The 18,992-nt window shown below is 38.5% G+C and overlaps 1 protein-coding gene across 1 annotated transcript in view; it reads right to left on the bottom strand.

The window, feature by feature from the left end:
* wwox (WW domain containing oxidoreductase) overlaps nt 1-18,992 on the bottom strand; it is a 239,394-nt gene that overhangs the window by 166,323 nt on the left and 54,079 nt on the right. Inside the window, exon 6 of the mRNA XM_084094655.1 lies at nt 3,857-3,945. Within this exon, the coding sequence (XP_083950781.1) occupies nt 3,857-3,945 (89 nt within the window). The remainder of the gene's footprint in view (nt 1-3,856; nt 3,946-18,992) is intronic.

Genomic DNA, 18,992 nt, shown 5'->3' with positions numbered 1-18,992 from the left:
TTGTCTCCTTCCCAAGGTGAGGTCTTTGTTTTCTAGGCTTACAGTATATTTTGTCAGTTCTTACATGATTTGTCAATCATAAAATAAAAAAAGTATAATCATATCAATTTGAATTTATTATTAATTTTTAATATAGCATCTTAATTTATCTGCTCCAAATTCCTTCTGATATACAACCTTTTGGGGGGAAAAAACAGCTAAAGACAATTGTAAGCCAGGATTGCATTCTTTGTGGAGAGGTTATCTCATAATAACAAACAAAACAAAGCATTTATGGTTAAAAACAAAAAATCATCCATTACTGATATATAAAGTTATCTAGTTTTATATTTGTATATTTATATAGTTAGCCTATATATTATTTCATTGTTAGCTTATCATTAAACTGTTACTGCAATAGGAGTAGATCATGTGATTTACCATAGACAGCTTGACTGACACACAAGTATGCAAACTTTTCTAAAATAATCAGTATATAACTAGTTTTGGTGAGAATATTTGCATTTTTCTGTTGCATATCTGAGTCGCTTTATTGCATTTCTCTCGGATTGAACACCTTGAGTCAGGAATTTGTCCACAAGCAATCAATACACAGCGAAATTAAACATCATAGGCGATCAAGTACACTTCACAGCAGACTGAGTGAAACACTACAGACCCTGATGAGAACAAAGGGATGATAAGTGCATGGAAATATGTTCCCCGTGCCCACCTGAACACACTGGGGGTGAAGAACAAAGAGAAAGAGAAGGAATGAGCGAGCGGGGGGTTTACGGACGGCTACAAAAGAAAAGAGGGTAGGAAAAAAGTGGCGAAAGCAGCTGTGATTGAATTAAGCTCCAATGGCAGTAACTGTTAGTGTGTGTGTGTGTGTGTGTGTGTGTGTGTGTGTGTGTGTGTGTGTGTGTGTGTGTGTGTGTGTGTGTGTGTGTGTGTGTGTGTGTGTGTGTGTGTGTGTGTGTGTGCCGGCAGACATCTCGACGGAAACAGAAACAGGGAGGCGTGTTGTGGTCTCACCAGCTGCCTTCTGCCATTCACACCTGAGCACCTCTCCATTCTGATGAGAATTAATCTACTCCACCTCCTCCGGGACACACACACACACACACACATCCTGGGAACCGCTAATGAAGAAATACAACCTTGGCCAGGGAGAGAGAGGATATTCATCCATTCATTCACTCACTCACTCGGGTGTGATCGGGTCACATGAGCGCGAGGAGTGTGTGAAAGTGTTCACTGGAGCACTGGAACGCAGATCAGGTCGTCAGAGGTTATTCGGCTAAAGACATTAAGCTATTTAGCTATTTTTCATACGCAGGATTAGGGGTCTGAACAATGGTTTAGGTCAAACCTTACTTCTAAAACGCCTCTCTGTGGTATAAACAAACCCCGAGAGCTTATATTTGCTCTCAGCCAAACAAGTGTGCATTAAATGTTACGTGTCTGTTTACTTTGAAGCGTCAAAGCGTTGCTTTTATGTGCAGAGTCTCAAACCTTTCATTGGCAACTATCCTGAGCTGTGAAGTGAGAAGACAGACAGGGAAAAATATAAATCCGTGAAGTCCATGGAAACTGGACGGTTCAAAGCGCCAGGGAGAAAGCCCTCTCAATCCCCACACGAACTTTGGGTCACTGGGCCAAATAAATGCTTTGGGTCCCAAACTAATAGGTTAATCTCTCCCTCTTATTAAAGGCTGACAGCTTCCATTATGATCTGACCAGCCCAGATGTGTTCGGGAGGCGGAGGCACAAACCCGAACTGGCACTTCAGCCAACAAGCCAAGACACACGAGGGAAACGTAATGCATTCACACACACATAGCAACACTAGCTGTACACAAATATGAGCGAATACAGACCCAGATAAGCCCTACACAATTCTGCGATATGCTCGGCTCTGCTCCAAAACCCTCCTGAGAGACAACACTTTCAACAAAACTAATCACAAAAAAGCAAAGCAAATTTAAACACAAAAAGCAAAGCAAAACAATACAAAAGCAAACAAAATAAAACACAAGAAAACATATCGAAATAAAAACACAAAAAGCAAAACAAGACTAAACAAGCCAAGTAAAACAAAACAAAACAGAACAAAGCAATACAACACAAAAGGGAAGAACAAAAACACAACACAAGAGCAAATCAAAACAAAACATCAAAATAAAACACAAAAAGCAAAACAGGACAAAATAGAACAAAACAAACAAAAACAAACGAACCCAAAGTAATATAACTCAAAGGTAAAACAAACTAAACAAAACAAAAAAGCAAAACAACACAAAAACAAAGCAAAGCAAAACAAAAACACAAAAAGCAAAACAAGACAGAACAAGCAAAGCAAATCAAAAGCAAAGTACAACATAAAATACAAAAACAAAATGGAATACAAAAAGTAAAACAAAACAGAACAGAACAAATAAAAACAGCTCGAGCTCGGGGACGGGGCGGTATGTGTGTGTGTGTGTGGGGGGGGGGGGGGGGGGGTCACCTCCAGGACTCTGGCTGCTGACCAAGCTCTGCTGCTGTCGTGCCCCGGGGCCGGCCGGGGGCCAGATGAGTCCTGCAGGCCCTCGAGGGCCCGGGACACCCCCACACACACACTCACACACACACTCACTGTGGACTGATGGAGCGCTGAAGGTCGAGGCTCTACCGCAGGAACACTGAGGAACTCCACAGAAGAACAAGCGAAGCAAGAACCAGGACTGGGAAACAGCCCAACTCACAACAGAGTAATTTCAACGATACTCCTGATTTAAGCAACGTTACTATTATTATTTCAATATAATCAATACTTCACATTTCTTTTCCTGAAAACTACAGTATAAGGAACTGCATCCGAACGGACACAGTTCTCACAGAGCACAGAAAATATTCTAGACACGTCTCTATTAAATCATAATTATCCCTCATTAGCCTAATTACTGATCACTGCAGCTCACCATCACAAAACTAATGAATGTTTACAGATTAAAAAAACACTGTATTGATATGATAATAGAAGGCATACGAGACACACTTAAATGTTTTGTCTTGACATCATATTAAATAACGTTATGTAATATAATAATAATTAATAACTGATAACGCTACAATCAATGCTGTCTTTAATTAGTCCAGGATTAAAGCAATCTTACCAAGAAAACCTTTCATTTACAGAAAGGGAAAATCCATCTGTCTGTCTGTCTATCCATCTATTTATTTATCAGCAAAAAAATAAAACAATAATAAAATATATTATTTATAAATGAATTAATACAACTGTTTATGTATGTATATATGTATGTAATAATTATACACTAACATATAATGGGTGTACATATAAAAAATAAATAATGATGTATATTTATTTATAAACAAAATAATGAAACTATTTATTTATTTATTTAATAGCAACATAAAAATCAGCAAAATAAATAAATTAATTTAAATAATTTATTAATGAAAGAATTAAAATATGTATTTATGTATGTATTTTCAGCAGACATGTATAGACGGTCTTGAACAGTCGTGTTGGCAGTTCTCAGCAGTGCAGCGGAGCTTCCCGAAAGCGGGAGAGGTCATTGATTTCACCAGGAGACTGAGAAGGACTTCCCAATCCCTGAGATTGATGGAACTATAGCTAAGGTGCGGATACTTGTGTATTGACCAGCGAGAGGGACGGGGCTCAGGATGAAAGAGGGGAGACCTTTGGCCCTTCTCTGATGTGATAGTTCGTTAATGGAGCCGGTGTGGGGGGGTTCGGTCTCAGGACAGAGCAATCGGAAAGCTTTTCATGATGACCTAGCCAGAGTCTCATTCCAGAAGCAGCTCATCCTTGCATTATAATTCTGCTGTATCTTGTGTTACTTACAGTTTCCTGGCTTTGAAGATCTCGGCAAACTCTCGGACACTCCTCAAGGAAGCCAAATCCAGCGTCATGGCTTCAACACGAGCTTTGCTCTAGAAAAAAAGAGAGAAACCAGCAGATTTTACAGCAGCTACATCCATCACTATCACACTGCTAACAGACTGAAAGCCATAGCCCACACATCCCGCTCTAACTCACTGAACACTTCCACTTCCATCTCACAGACACCATGAAAAACAACTCCATCTCTCTTTGCCTAAATCAGGGCCGCATTTCCAATAGGGAATGTTGCACATTCTGTGGCAGGAGAGCATCTCAATATCCTCTTTATGGCATTTTTATGACCCTGTATCCGATCTTTCCTCCCGGCATCCTGTGCTTACACTAAGTAAACGGTGAGGCAGTGGCTCCCTTCTTTCATAATGTCCATAATGGCATATAGAACAGGCTCAAAGAGATAAATAATGTATGAGCAAAGCCAAACACACAATAATGGTCTCTCTCAGTGCTGGCTTTTAGGTGTACCTTTGATCATAGCCGAAGACGATCGATATGAAGGAAGACACATAAATCACTCCACAAAGGAAGGATCAGAGTCTGGCTGGTCAGAGGTCAGCTGAAGTTTTCTCCAGGTGAAGTCAGTGGGAAACTCTCAGGGTTTAGTGTACAGGCGCACCGACAACAATAAAAAAATGAGATAAATTCTTCATCTTGAATATAAATTCAATTTGCGAATTGAATGCGAAAGAAATGTTGTTTTAACCACGGAAAGAAGTCAGTACACCGTTTTTCAAGTTCAAATCCTCCAACGTTAATCTAGTAACTCTCCTGACTGCTTTGTCGGACAAAAATGGCGGATTCGGTGGATGGCGGATTATGATTGGTCAGGTCGCCTGTCAATCAAACTCCCTGCGAAGGGTCAATTGTATAGCCAGCCTGAAGCACTAATTGATCTAGTTTTAATTTGTTTTCATTTACCAAATACATTAGATCTATTTAAACTTGAAAAAAATAAGAATAAGGATTAGGATTAAGTATGTTTGCTTATATGAAGATTTGTACTAATTTAAATCTTCAAATTTTCAAAATTTGCACAAATTATTTAAATTATGGAAATGGTAAATTACATAACAGTTACCTAACTAACAACAACAACTATTTTGCTTTAAAAAATATAAAGATATATATTTATATATAATATAATAGAATAGAATAGAAAATAGAAAATATATATACTATATACATATACAGCTTTGGTGACCAGAAGATAATTCTTTCAAAAACACAAAAAATTACTGAAATTGAAAACTATAATAATTATTATTATTATTTTACTTTTTTTTTAAATAGAGTATTCTGTATGCAATATATATATATACTTTTGTGAGCAGAAGATATTTTTTTCAAAAACACAAAAAATTACTGAAATTGATTTAAACTAAATATTAAAATATGGAAATATTGAAACCATGTAATAACCAAGTAAGACAATTCAAAGTCAAATATTATTATATAACAACTAAATGATCAGAACTAGAGAAAAGAGCACTTGTTAGTAAGCTAGTACAGCAATATGCTGAGAAAGGAGATTTTAGGTCTGTTCCGTTGACTGTTCTCAGTGTTTCCTTCTCGCCACAAACAGCTGTGTGCTAACTTAGCAGGTTCCGCTAGTCCTGTACGGCATCTCTGATGAGGGATTTTTTGATGAATGACTGTATAAACTCTGCTAATATTACAGTGGGGTTAGGAGACATGGGGCAATTTAATTATGCCATGTACAGCACACCACCAGGTTAACAGGAAAACCACCCCATCAGCATTTCTCCTATCAACAGCACGTCCACCAACCACTTACAATTGCTAATCAGCCGCTGCGCAATTAGTGCCGTAGACGATTCTAGATGGCTACTGTCCTATAAAGACTTCAGAGCAATCATGTCTAGTCTTGTCATACGCCCTCCATGGCAAACTGCAAGATATACAATAACTGTTCAACATCACTTTTCATCAGATTATAACTGTCCAATGGGGCTTGACTAATACCCAGAGATGTTTGTTTCAGCGTTATCGCCAACAAAAATTAGGTCACTTGGTTATTAAAGCCCATCAATATATAATATTAAAAAGGAAGTTGTGTTGACCCAACAAAATGCCCACAACAAAATTATTGGCTTCCATCTAATGACTCCAACACAAAAGTTCAATATGCAGCAATATGCAGATTTACAAGCATAAGCACTCACACACATGCATTCAAATTAAAAATTACCCTTAAAAGTTTAAAAAATAAAGCAAGTCATGACTGGGATTTCTATGAAGTACATTTTCAAGTCTGCATCATATATGTCACTACCAGTCAAAAGTTTGGAACATTAACATTTTTTTAATGTTTTGAAAGAAGTACAGTACCAGTCAAAAGTTTGGAAACATTACTATTTTTAATGTTTTTGAAAGAAGTCTCTTATGCTCATCAAGCCTGCAGTTAAAAAAAAAAAAAAAAAAACAGTAATATTATGAAATATTATTACAATTTAAAATAATGGTTCTCTTTTTTAATATATTTTAAAATGTAATTTATTTTTGTGATGCAAAGCGGAATTTTCATCAGCAAGTACTCCAGTCTTTGGTGTCTTATGATCCTTCAGAAATCATTCTAATATGATGATTTGATACTCAGTTATTATCAATGATGGAAACAGTTGTGCTGTTTAATATATTTTTTTGGAATACTTTTTTCAGGATTCATTGATGAGTAAAACGTTAACAGCATTTATTCATAAAAACAGCATTTATTCAAAATAAAAACATTTCTAACAATATAAATCGTTACCATCACCTTTTATCAATTTAACGCATCCTTGTTGAATTAAAGTACTAATTTCTTTTTAAAAAAAATAGTTATTGTTCCCAAACTTTTGAACGATAGTGTATATTGTTACAAAAGATTTCTATTCTAAATAAATACAGTTCTTTTTAACTTTTTATTCATCAAATAATCCTGAAAAAAGTATCTCAGGTTATAAAAAAAAATATTAAGCAGCACAACTGTTTCCAACATTGATCATAAATCAGCATATTAGAATGATTTCTGAAGGATCATAAGACACCAAAGACTGGAGTACTTGCTGATGAAAATTCAGCTTTGCATCACAAAAATAAATTACATTTTAAAGTATATTAAAAAAGAGAACCATTATTTTAAATTGTAATAATATTTAATAATATTACTGGGTTTTTTTGTTTTGTTTTTTTTTAACTGCAGGCTTGATGAGCATAAGAGACTTCTTTCAAAAACATTAAAAATAGTAATGTTTCCAAACTTTTGACTGGTACTGTATGTATATGTAATACAATTGCAAGCACATTTGGTCCCCCTTATGGAAAAGCAAAAACTACACCCAGGCACACACACACAGTTTTATTCGTACAGACAGGCTTATTTGTCAGTAGTGCAAAGCTACTCCATCTAACAGGTCTTATTTATCTAAATCAGGTTTCGCCTGTGGGCCTGCAGTCCTTGGCTGGGGTGCTGTGATTATGCGATAAGACTGAGACATAGACAGCATAAGTCTACTCTGAAACTGCCACAGGGCAAACACGAACAACAGAAACCGATGTCAGAGCAAATGGATAATTATTTCAGAAGGATCTCAGAGTCCGTCTGGAGATTATAGTCTCAATTCAATGTGATTTATCTCAATGTTTCCCTAATGGCAGGTTGTGACCCAAAACTTGGCTGTTCAGATGGGTCGCAAAAACATTGATATGTTAAATAGGGGTTCACTTGCGGTTAGGATAAACATGGTATTTTATGACTGATAGGTGGCAAACAGTGGCATGTGCACACCTGAGGGCTGCTTTCTAGTGTGCACAACAAATGATCAATGACGAGCGTCCGGTTAGACTGATTGCTGCGTGAATGATGTGCAGCAGTTGCCTGAGTTATTGCGTGTCAGGCTCCGCTAGCCGTGTTTGGCAGGTGTATGGCATGTGAAAACTGGAAAACAGGAAATAACAGCTGCTGGGAAACACAAGAGGACAGATGTGAAGACTGATGACTAAATGATTTGGACAGACATCAAACCAGAACAGGTAGGTTTGATGTGTGGTACTGTTGGTTAACAGACTGTACAAGTCTGACACAAGCCAGACTTTTGTTATCAGCAAAGTCTGGTCCACTTCATAAGCCTATTCTTCCAGGAAACGGCTCTTTTTGACAGAAAGAGGTGTCTCACATGTAAAAGGATATATGAAAGTTAGCCATTTTATTTATTTTAGGGGTGGGTAAATATTATTTGGAATCTACAGCGGGCAGTGATGTAGTCGAGACCTGAGTAGATTGAGTATGAGTCAAGACCAAGACCAGAGGAGGGTCGGGTCCGAATCAAGACCGAGATGAAGATCGAGTCCGAATCAAGACCAAGACCAGAAGAGGATTGAGTCCAATTCAAGACCGAGAACAGAAGAGGGTTGAGTCTGAATCAAGACCGAGATGAGGGTGGAGTCCGAATCAAGACTGAGACCAGAAGAGGATTGAGTCCAAATCAAGGCACAGAACAGAAGAGGGTCGAGTCGAATCAAACCCGAGACAAGAAGAGGGTTGAGTCCGAATCAAGACCGATAAAAAAAGAGAGTTGAGTCTGAATCAAGACCGAGAAAAGAAGAGGGTTAAGTCCGAATCAAGACAGAGACAAGAAGAGGGTTGAGTCCGAATCAAGACAGAGAAAAAAAGAGGGTCGAGTCCGAATCAAGACAGAGACAAGAAGAGGGTCGAGTCCGAATCAAAAGAGAACAGAAGAGGGTCAAGTCCGAATCAAGACCGAGAAAAGAAGAGGGTCAAGTCCGAATCAAGACAGAGACAAGAAGAGGGTTGAGTCCGAATCAAGACAGAGAAAAAAAGAGGGTCGAGTCCGAATCAAGACAGAGACAAGAAGAGGGTCGAGTCCGAATCAAGACAGAGAAAAAAAGAGGGTCGAGTCCGAATCAAGACAGAGACAAGAAGAGGGTCGAGTCCGAATCAAAAGAGAACAGAAGAGGGTCGAGTCCGAATCAAGACAGAGACAAGAAGAGGGTCGAGTCCGAATCAAAAGAGAACAGAAGAGGGTCGAGTCCGAATCAAGACAGAGACAAGAAGAGGGTTGAGTCCGAATAAAGAGAGAACAGAAGAGGGTCAAGTCCGAATCAAGACCGAGAAAAGAAGAGGGTCAAGTCCGAATCAAGACAGAGACAAGAAGAGGGTTGAGTCCGAATCAAGACAGAGAAAAAAAGAGGGTCGAGTCCGAATCAAGACAGAGACAAGAAGAGGGTCGAGTCCGAATCAAGACAGAGAAAAAAAGAGGGTAGAGTCCGAATCAAGACAGAGACAAGAAGAGGGTCGAGTCCGAATCAAAAGAGAACAGAAGAGGGTCGAGTCCGAATCAAGACAGAGACAAGAAGAGGGTCGAGTCCGAATCAAGAGAGAACAGAAGAGGGTCGAGTCCGAATCAAGAGAGAACAGAAGAGGGTCGAGTCCGAATCAAGAGAGAACAGAAGAGGGTCGAGTCCGAATCAAGAGAGAACAGAAGAGGGTCGAGTCCGAATCAAAAGAGAACAGAAGAGGGTCGAGTCTGAATCAAGACAGAGACAAGAAGAGGGTCGAGTGGAATCAAGACAGAGACAAGAAGAGGGTTGAGTCCGAATCAAGACAGAGACAGGAGGGTCGAGTCCGAATCAAGACTGAGAAAAAAAGAGGGTCGAGTCCGAATCAAGACAGAGAACAGAAGAGGTTTGAGTCCGAATCAAGAGAGAACAGAAGAGGGTCGAGTCCGAATCAAGAGAGAACAGAAGAGGGTCGAGTCCGAATCAAGACTGAGAAAAAAAGAGGGTCGAGTCCGAATCAAGACAGAGAACAGAAGAGGTTTGAGTCCGAATCAAGAGAGAACAGAAGAGGGTCGAGTCCGAATCAAGAGAGAACAGAAGAGGGTCGAGTCCGAATCAAGAGAGAACAGAAGAGGGTCGAGTCCGAATCAAAAGAGAACAGAAGAGGGTCGAGTCCGAATCAAGACAGAGAACAGAAGAGGGTCGAGTCTGAATCAAGACAGAGACAAGAAGAGGGTCGAGTGGAATCAAGACAGAGACAAGAAGAGGGTTGAGTCCGAATCAAGACAGAGACAAGAAGAGGGTCGAGTCCGAATCAAGACAGAGAACAGAAGAGGGTCGAGTCTGAATCAAGACAGAGACAAGAAGAGGGTCGAGTCCGAATCAAGACTGAGAAAAAAAGAGGGTCGAGTCCGAATCAAGACAGAGAACAGAAGAGGGTTGAGTCCGAATCAAGAGAGAACAGAAGAGAGTTGAGTCCGAATCAAGACAGAGAACAGAAGAGGGTTGAGTCCGAATCAAGACAGAGAACAGAGGAGGGTCGAGTCCGAATCAAGACAGAGAAAAAAAGAGGGTCGAGTCCGAATCAAGACAGAGAACAGAAGAGGGTTGAGTCCGAATCAAGAGAGAACAGAAGAGAGTTGAGTCCGAATCAAGACAGAGAACAGAGGAGGGTCGAGTCCGAATCAAGACAGAGAAAAAAAGAGGGTCGAGTCCGAATCAAGACAGAGAACAGAAGAATTCCTTTGGGGTGAATGAAGACTGGTTTAAATTAGGGTTGTTCCGATTCCGATACTAGTATCGGAAATGCCGCCGATACCAATACAAATTCTGGCATCAGTATCGGCGAGTACATCTACCCATGTACCGATCCGATACCATTTTATTAAACAATACCTAGTTATGCACGCTAGCTTTGCTTAACGCTGCAAATCGGAGACCAATTCTTCTTCGCTGCTCTAAACAGTGGTTGCTTGTGGCAACACAGGAAGTTGTGCTGTTGCCACAAGCAACCACTGTTTAGAGCAGCGAAGAAGAAGTGAAAACGCAAATTTTCAAATGTAGGCGCGCGGCAAGCGCATAATGTAAGAGACGCTGGCGCCCAACATCAAATGGCAAACGTAATGAAAACGGAACAAAACTGCGCTACTCGTTATTTTGTGCTTCACGGACCATTAAACAGTTTGGAAAAATGCAGCGCGAGCCGATCGTGATGAAGCTACACTGTTACTACACAGCACTAAGAGATCCAGTAAAGAAAGCATTTGAATTCGCCACTTAAGTAACTTAATAACATCGCTGCGAGATCTAGTGAGAAGCATTCACATTCTCCGTTATTAACGGATCAAACAGCGCTGACGTGGAAACCAGGGACATTGTGCTTTCAAGTAACGTTACGTTGGTTTTATTTTGACATTATGAATAAAATTGCTGCCCTCAAATGTTAATCTGAAATAAAATAAACCTTTGTTTATAACTAACGTTACTACAATATTACATTTCATTTTTTTATAAGGAGCTGTTTTTTTTATATGTCAAGTATAGCTCCATCATTGCTCAAAGTAAAAAATGATCATACTTTATGATGTTAGTTTTAATAAAAAATGAATAAATAAAAAATGTAAATCAAGGAAATTTCTCTGCCATTTCTTTCTTTTTGCTGTATTGAAAACGTACCGAACCGTGACACCAGTGTATCGTATTGAACCGAACCGTGAATTTTGTGGACCGTTACAACCCTATTATTCATATATAATTTTTTAGATTCCTAGATTTATTTGTTGCACTTTTTTATACAGTTATATTGTAAAACTAAAATACCTTTTATAAAATAATTCTATCAATTCATACAGGGCTAGTATGAATTGCAGCTGTATAGATACACACCCAGGTATCGGATTAGTACTCGGTATCGGCCGATACCCTGAGTCCAGGTATCGGAATCGGTATCGGGAAGGGAAAAAGGGTATCGGAACATCTCTAGTTTAAATGATAGCACAGTCTGCATAGACAAACATATTTTCAGTGTTTGTGCCTTTGAGAACAAATCCAAATGCTTCCGAGTATATGACACGACCAAGACCATTACAATACGCTCTTGGACTCAAACTCATGGCCAGTCTTAAGTACTATGTACAACACTGACAGCAGGTTTTTGTGTAGTCAAGTAACAGCTTTCATCTGTCTTTCCAAGCACAGTTACCTTTGTACAGCGAAGTTCCACCGACGAAATCATCTCAAAAGAGCCAACAAGATCTTAAATTTCAGGTGATGGCATTTGAGGCCAAAACTTTCCCCACACGACTTTCACATCGCAATCAAGCTTGTTGAATTTTTGACACACAAATTCACCAGGTTTACCAAAACAAAGCTGCTTGGTTTGGAAGTGACCTCTGAGTAGCTGGGGCTTCATGCTACACTATTGACAATAAATCTGCTTTGCCCATGAAATTTTCATCCACTTGCATTATATGGACTCAAAAAGATGGATTATTTTTCCATTTATTAATATTATCTGTTCCATAGAATAAAGTCATATACATATAGGACGGCATGAGGGTTAGTAGATGATGAGAGAACATTAATTATCGGGTGGAGTATCCCTTTAATTGTGGTAAGGAAAGGGAATCCGTTTGGGAGGCCTCTGGATACACAGGGCCATGATCCAGCACTTCCCTCAACTCACTTTCTCTTTCACTCACAGACAAAAAAAAAAAATACAGGCCACTGTTATCCATTAGCAGATGTATCCGAAGATACTTACAGTACACTAATTGTAGCTACAGTCCCCCGGGAGCAACCTGGGGTTAAGTGCGCTGCTAAAGGGCACAACAAGGGTTCTTACTAATTGTCCAGTTAGTAATTGTCCAGGTGGTCACCCCCACCCGATAGCGAGTCTGCAACATTTGCATAACCAGCCAAGAGTCTTAACCAACACTCTGCAATTCTGTATTGTCCACCCTCTGCACAGTCTGTGCAGAGCACAAGCAATCAACAGTAACGTCGCCCAGAGCCACACCCTGTCATGGAAAAATTACCCCACATCCCCAAACACCATTCATCAATGTGGAACTGTGCTTGACGGGGACCTTGTCAAACCGCACAGCCCACAGTCACCTTCCACTACAGCGCAGCTTAATCAAGCTGTTAGTAAGGTCTCCGTAACTCGACGTGTACTAGGAATAATACACCGATAATGCTGTAAAGTCAACACGAAGTCAAATATGACCCTATTTACTTTCATATTGCACGTTTCTGGCCTTACTGTGCTGTATTTATTTGGTGTTTCTTATTCCAAAAGTCTTTGTAGCCCTTCATTATATTAAAATACTTGATCCAACCCTAACTTTTCCTATCTGACTTAAGTCATCAAGCCCTCTTATTTTTCAAATGGAATAACTAAGTGACTCAACAAAAGTATTTTTAATCATTTTTTAATTATTTTAACTATTAAGTTATTTTAATGTATGACAAACTGAACTTTTTGTCTTGAGTTATGTTGCACTTTTATTGCTATGCTGCTAATTTGTCAAGTTTTAGTGTGTGTATTTGTGGGTACAATTGTGTATTTGTATTTTTTTATTTATGAGTTGCTGATCTTTTATTTACTTGAGATTGTTTTAATCGGACCTCAGTACTAATTTTGTTCCAGATCATGTACCATGTTTTTGGAATGACAATAAAATCCTTGAAAATAAAAATACACACCTTACGCAAAGCTAGCGATTTTTTTCTGCTCACATAAACACGCAAATTGTATGAATTATCAGTGATATAAGTCCATTATTTTTGCAATTATGTTTGCTGATGCAAATGGCATACAACTTATCCAGTAAAAAGTTACAAAACGGAGTCATCTGTCCTTCTGTTTCAGGTTTTGTGACAGAAAACATTCTCCAGCTGCCACTCCGTCATTCATCATGTCTGATATCAGTTTCAGAGCATTGTTGTTTCATCTCTGGGATTTAGGGGACCTACATGTCATAAAAAGAACAGATGAAGATGAAGACGAGTTAGCAAAGCCAGAGTGCATCATCAAATGACACTTTTTTTTGTATCGCAAAACCATTTTCTTCAGGTAGATGAATATTTCCCCAGCACACTTTGCTTGGAGCATCACAAAATTGAGGTACTGATACAAGGAAATGGTTCAAATTTAGCTGACTCCCCACTTTAGGGAGGAAAAAGCCTTGAGCTGCATCAAATTGTTGTATATGTAGTTTATAGGCTATAAAGCATTACTAAGCTGTAAAAAAAAAAAAACAAGCAGGATATAATGTGGACACTGAGAAAGCAGGAAGTGGGGGAATTCTGGGATGCTTCGGTGACTGACGACACCTGCTCCATGTTTAGCTACAGACCCTGTTTAGAAGGAGATAAATTGGTTTGGCGGGAGCCGACAGAAGCCGAAGCGTTGCTCTGAAATGATTTGATAAATGTATGATGGAGATGCAACAAACAGGTTTATTTTTTAAAGTGCCAGCACAAGCGCTCTGGAGGGTTATTCCTCAGCCGGTGTTGCCCCACTGGAGCGCACACAGATTTATCACACACTGGATGAGAAGAAAGCCGGAGAGACCGGGAAGGACTAAATTTGAGGCAGCATTGGGGGTCCCCGGAGTGAACGGTCATAGAGACAAATATGTTTTTTCATTAAGGATGGAATGGATCCATTCTTTAGTCATGTGACATGGCATGATGGTAATCAGGCACTATAAAGACACACTCATATGGGTATGGGCTGAACAAATCATGCAAATGAAAGGTAGATGGTTTCAATGGCCTGAGATATTACCATCGCCAGTGAATCACTCATCTTTCTTCCTATGGATGACATATAATTTACCATTTCATCATTTCTAATGTGCTTAAGATTGTCACCAGATAGACAAGTAGAGATACTATTTGTATACACACACATAGATTTACAATACATCCACTGTATTTACATGTATTTGGATACATAACTATATATTAAAATGTACTATATATGGATGGTAGAATTTAGTAAGATTTTTTATAACTCCCAAATTAACAGAACTACACACAGGCACACAGAGCCGAGGCTTTTGTTGGAGGCAATGTGAAACCCCGATGGCTAATCATTACCATATTTTCTGGGCCTGCCCAAAAAATACAATTATTTTGGCAAGAATAGTGGCAGAGATTGGAAAGATAGCGGGAGTAGAGGTTGATTTTTCGTTCACTACATCATATTTAGGTAAAATACCAGAAAATGTTTTAGACAAGGATAAATACTTGTCTTAAATATTGTTAGCAAGCAGTAGGAAAGCAATAACCCGTAAATGGTTGCAGGTTGACCCTCCAACAAAGGATCAATGGCTAGGGATTGTAAATTAAATATACAGTATGGAGAGGCTTACATTTATATTAAAGGGACACTTCACCCATTTGCATTAAGCTTTGCATTGTTAGAAACCCAGTCATACTGTTGAATGGTCGTGCAACACTCTCTCATTTTCCCCTGAGACGGGAGAAATCCGTTATTTACCTCTTACACTTCCTCCCACAATGACGCAAAAATCGTCATTTTGCGTCATTGTAGGAGGAAGTGTAAGAGGGGGGGATTTCTGTTGAGACTACAGACACTCGTTCCTCATCTTTCCCAGGGGGCGGGACCCGCTCACGCTACAGACCTATCACAGATCAGTGGGTGGGACTTTACTCTCTGAAATTGAAAGCAATATCCTCCATCTTGTTTGAAGCTAAGCTAACAGGCGCTGTGGAGACAGATGTAAAGTTATGACAATAGCGGAGGAGAGTACTCAATATGATATAGAAGAAGAGGATTTCGGAAGTCTGATGCTTGAATCAGGTGTTTGTGGCTACCTTTACAAGCCGCATTATAGCGAAGAGCAGCCGAGGCAGAAGACCTGCCTGCCGCGGACGAGGAGCCCGGACTGGCTCGAGTTAGGGCGGACTGGTGGCGCCGGTGATCTCACTATGCAGCTACGAACCGCTACGAACACAGAGATAGAGTCCGTCTGCGGCAAAGAATTTCAACGATGACAATTTCTCCTGGACGAAGTCTCTGAATCAGACGAGGACACGGACGTTTGTGTTGAGAACTATCCTAGTTTCGCACCGCATATGTTCTGACTGAACATCCAGGTAACGTTACCATGCAATAATTCACCTTTTCGAAAGAAATACAAACGAGGAGTAATGCACTAATGAGTTCGCCAACTAACTAGACATTTTGTGTGAAATGAATTTCAAGCTCTGGTGGTAGCTAGCCTTGTAGACGGAAGAGTGATTTCGCTTTCTGGATTAGTGGGAGTGGCTTGCGGAGCTGTGCAATGTGGTGCATTGTGGGAGTTGTTGTCTTTCATACAAATGCGTCCTGAAGTTATTTTTTGTCTTTCCTCGGTCACGAAGGCACCAAATTCAAAATTTATTTTACATTTCGACTACATATATGACCCACTTTCAATAAAAAACAATGTTCCTATGGGTGGAATGCCCCTTTAAGGCTCAAATTTGAAAAATGTAACAAGTTTTGGGAAAAATGAATTATGTACGTAAACCATTGAGGAAAGTGTGATATTGTATATCAAGATGTTGGAAATATTTTGTGTACTGAGATTGTAGCATTCATGATAACTTTGTGTTCTTTGTTTCAATAAAAAAAAAGAAAAAAAAAGTACTATATATTCTATATAAAACTATGTATTCAGATCACTCAAATCGCTTAACTTATCTTAAGTAACTGCACAACGCTTTATAAAACTTCAGCACAAGGCATGGAGGAACAGAAAGACTGGAGCAGGTCCAGAAGGAAGCGCACGACCTGGACGCCTGCTTTCCTGTGCAGATTAAAGTCTTGTGAAGAAAATAAAGTTTATTGCCTGGAAAGAGGAGGGAGAAGGCATGTAAAAGCATTAAAGCAACGGAGGTGAACAATTAGACAGATGGCCGGGTTTCAGAGGAAAAAAAGACAGAAATAGAGGGAGAGAGAGAGAGCATACATGGGCAAAACTGTTGAAGAATTTTACGAGAACGCCCAACAACTGCACACATCTCTTCAAGGGCACGTGAAGAGCGGAGAGATGAGCTTTTCTCAGGCGAACTTCAGTGTTTAACGCTGAGTGTGCAAACAGAGCAGAGCAGAGCAGAGCAGGTGACAGAGACACTGCAGCTGGAAACACTCCGGCTTTAGCTTTTACTGATTATTCGCATTAGAAACATGCATTTTAAACCTTGATTTAATGAATGGGTTATATTTGCTTTCATTGTCTCTCCTGGGATAAAAAAAAACCTTTAAAAATATATATTATTTTATATTACTTAATGCTTGAAATTTGCAGTCAAAAATATTTTGTTGTAATGTATTAATTTCTGTATAAAAAATATACTTTGCTTGTAGTACTATACTATTATCATTTATTGTTATTATTATCATTTATTATTATATAATGCAGCTGGAAACAGCAGCATTAATTAATTAAGGGGAAAAGCTTGAAAGCTTTTTTTTAGGTTAGCTTTTTAGTTTTTTCAATTAGAAAGCTACATTTTTATTTGCCATTTATTACTGTTGTAATTATTGTAATATATTACTGCTTTTTACACTTTAAATTTGTATAATATATCTCTCACAAGAACAAAACTGACAAAAATATTATATTATTATGGAGAAAAGCCGTAACAGCAAACATTCTCTTTATATTATATTATAATAAATAAGTATATGCTTGAAATGTGTTTGCATTCAAATAAATGTTTATTTCTGTGTATTAATTTATGTAGAAAATATATAATGATATATTATGTAGAAAATATATAATTTGCTTATAGTACTAGTAATAATAATAATCATTATTGTTATTTATTATTTTTAACTAACATCAACAAAGATTAATAAAAACTGCAACAAATAAATAGCTTAATTAATGTTAGTTAATGCATTAAATAACGCACCTTATTGTAAAGTGTTACCATTATGATGATGATGATAATTTTGAATGAATGAACACTTTACAATTAGGTTAATTCGTTAACATTAGTGTATTAACTAACATGAACTGACCGTGAGCAATACATTTGTTACTGTATTTGTTCATCTTTGTTAACGTTAGTTTTTTTATCTTTGTTTGTTCATGTTAGTTCACAGTGCATTAATTAATGTTAACAAGATTTGAATAAAGTATTAGTAAATGTTGTATAAGTGCAGTTCATTATTAGTTCATGCTAACTAATGTAGTTACCTAATGTTAACTAATGAACTTTATTGTAAAGCGTTACCATTATTTTTTATTATTAGCTGGACTGGATAGTGAAGAAAAAGGGGTCAAAAAGTGTACAGCATAATGGTGTCATAATTTTAGTAATATATCATTATTATTGTTATTGTTATTATTATTATTATAATAAAAATGTTCCCATGATGCTTTAGAAAGCTACCCAGAGAATATCCAGAGTGCATAGCAGTACAAAGAAAATGCTAATTTGTTGGTCACTACATAATTCCCATACTTTCATATGTTATTGGTAACACTTTACAATAAGGTATTTTTTGTTAACATCAGTTAATGCATTAACTGACTGACTGGTGTTGTACACAGCAAAAAAAAAGAGAGAGAGAAATAGCTTTACTGTGGGGAAAGGGGGAGGGGATAAACCTGAAGAACGTTGCAGGCCAAACTTGAAGCAGCATCGCCATCAACGCGCCGGCTCTGACAAACTCCACACACAGGAGAGCGGCGTCTGAAGCACACGGGGGAACTCTGGGTCATTCATCTATGACAGCACAGCTCTTTGCTATTCTGTTGTTGACTGCACGTTCTCATCAGATCGCCAAAGGTAAACGGAGTGTGTGTGCTGTAAAATCATCTGAACTAATGGATGGGCCGTTACCACATCCATTTCCTGCCCGTAGAGGAAGTGCCGCTAATAAAGTGGCCATTCACTCTAATGTGAACAGGATGCAGATTCTTTCTGGCACAAAGTAATTAACATTAGACTAGGAACGGGACTATGATGTGGATCCGGGACACGCAATTCAAAAAGAAGGGTCCAAACGGGGGTTTTCACAGCGGTGCCATTGAAGAACCATTTTGAGTAATTGAAATAATCTTAATTTACGAAAATATGAAGCATATTTAAAGGAGTGGTTGATTATGATTTCACTTTTCTAACTTTAGTTAGTGTGTAATGTTGCTGTTTGAGCATAAACAACATCTGCAAAGTTACAACGCTCAAAGTTCAAAGCAAAGGGAGATTTTCCTTTACAGAAATTGCTATTTAAGGACTACAACAAACGGCT

This window comes from Abramis brama (assembly GCF_963993115.1).
Source record: "Abramis brama genome assembly, chromosome: 20".
NCBI classification, from domain to species: domain Eukaryota; kingdom Metazoa; phylum Chordata; class Actinopteri; order Cypriniformes; family Leuciscidae; genus Abramis; species Abramis brama.
The sequence above is the reverse complement of the archived record's forward strand: the minus strand, read 5'-3'. Positions and strand labels throughout refer to the sequence as shown.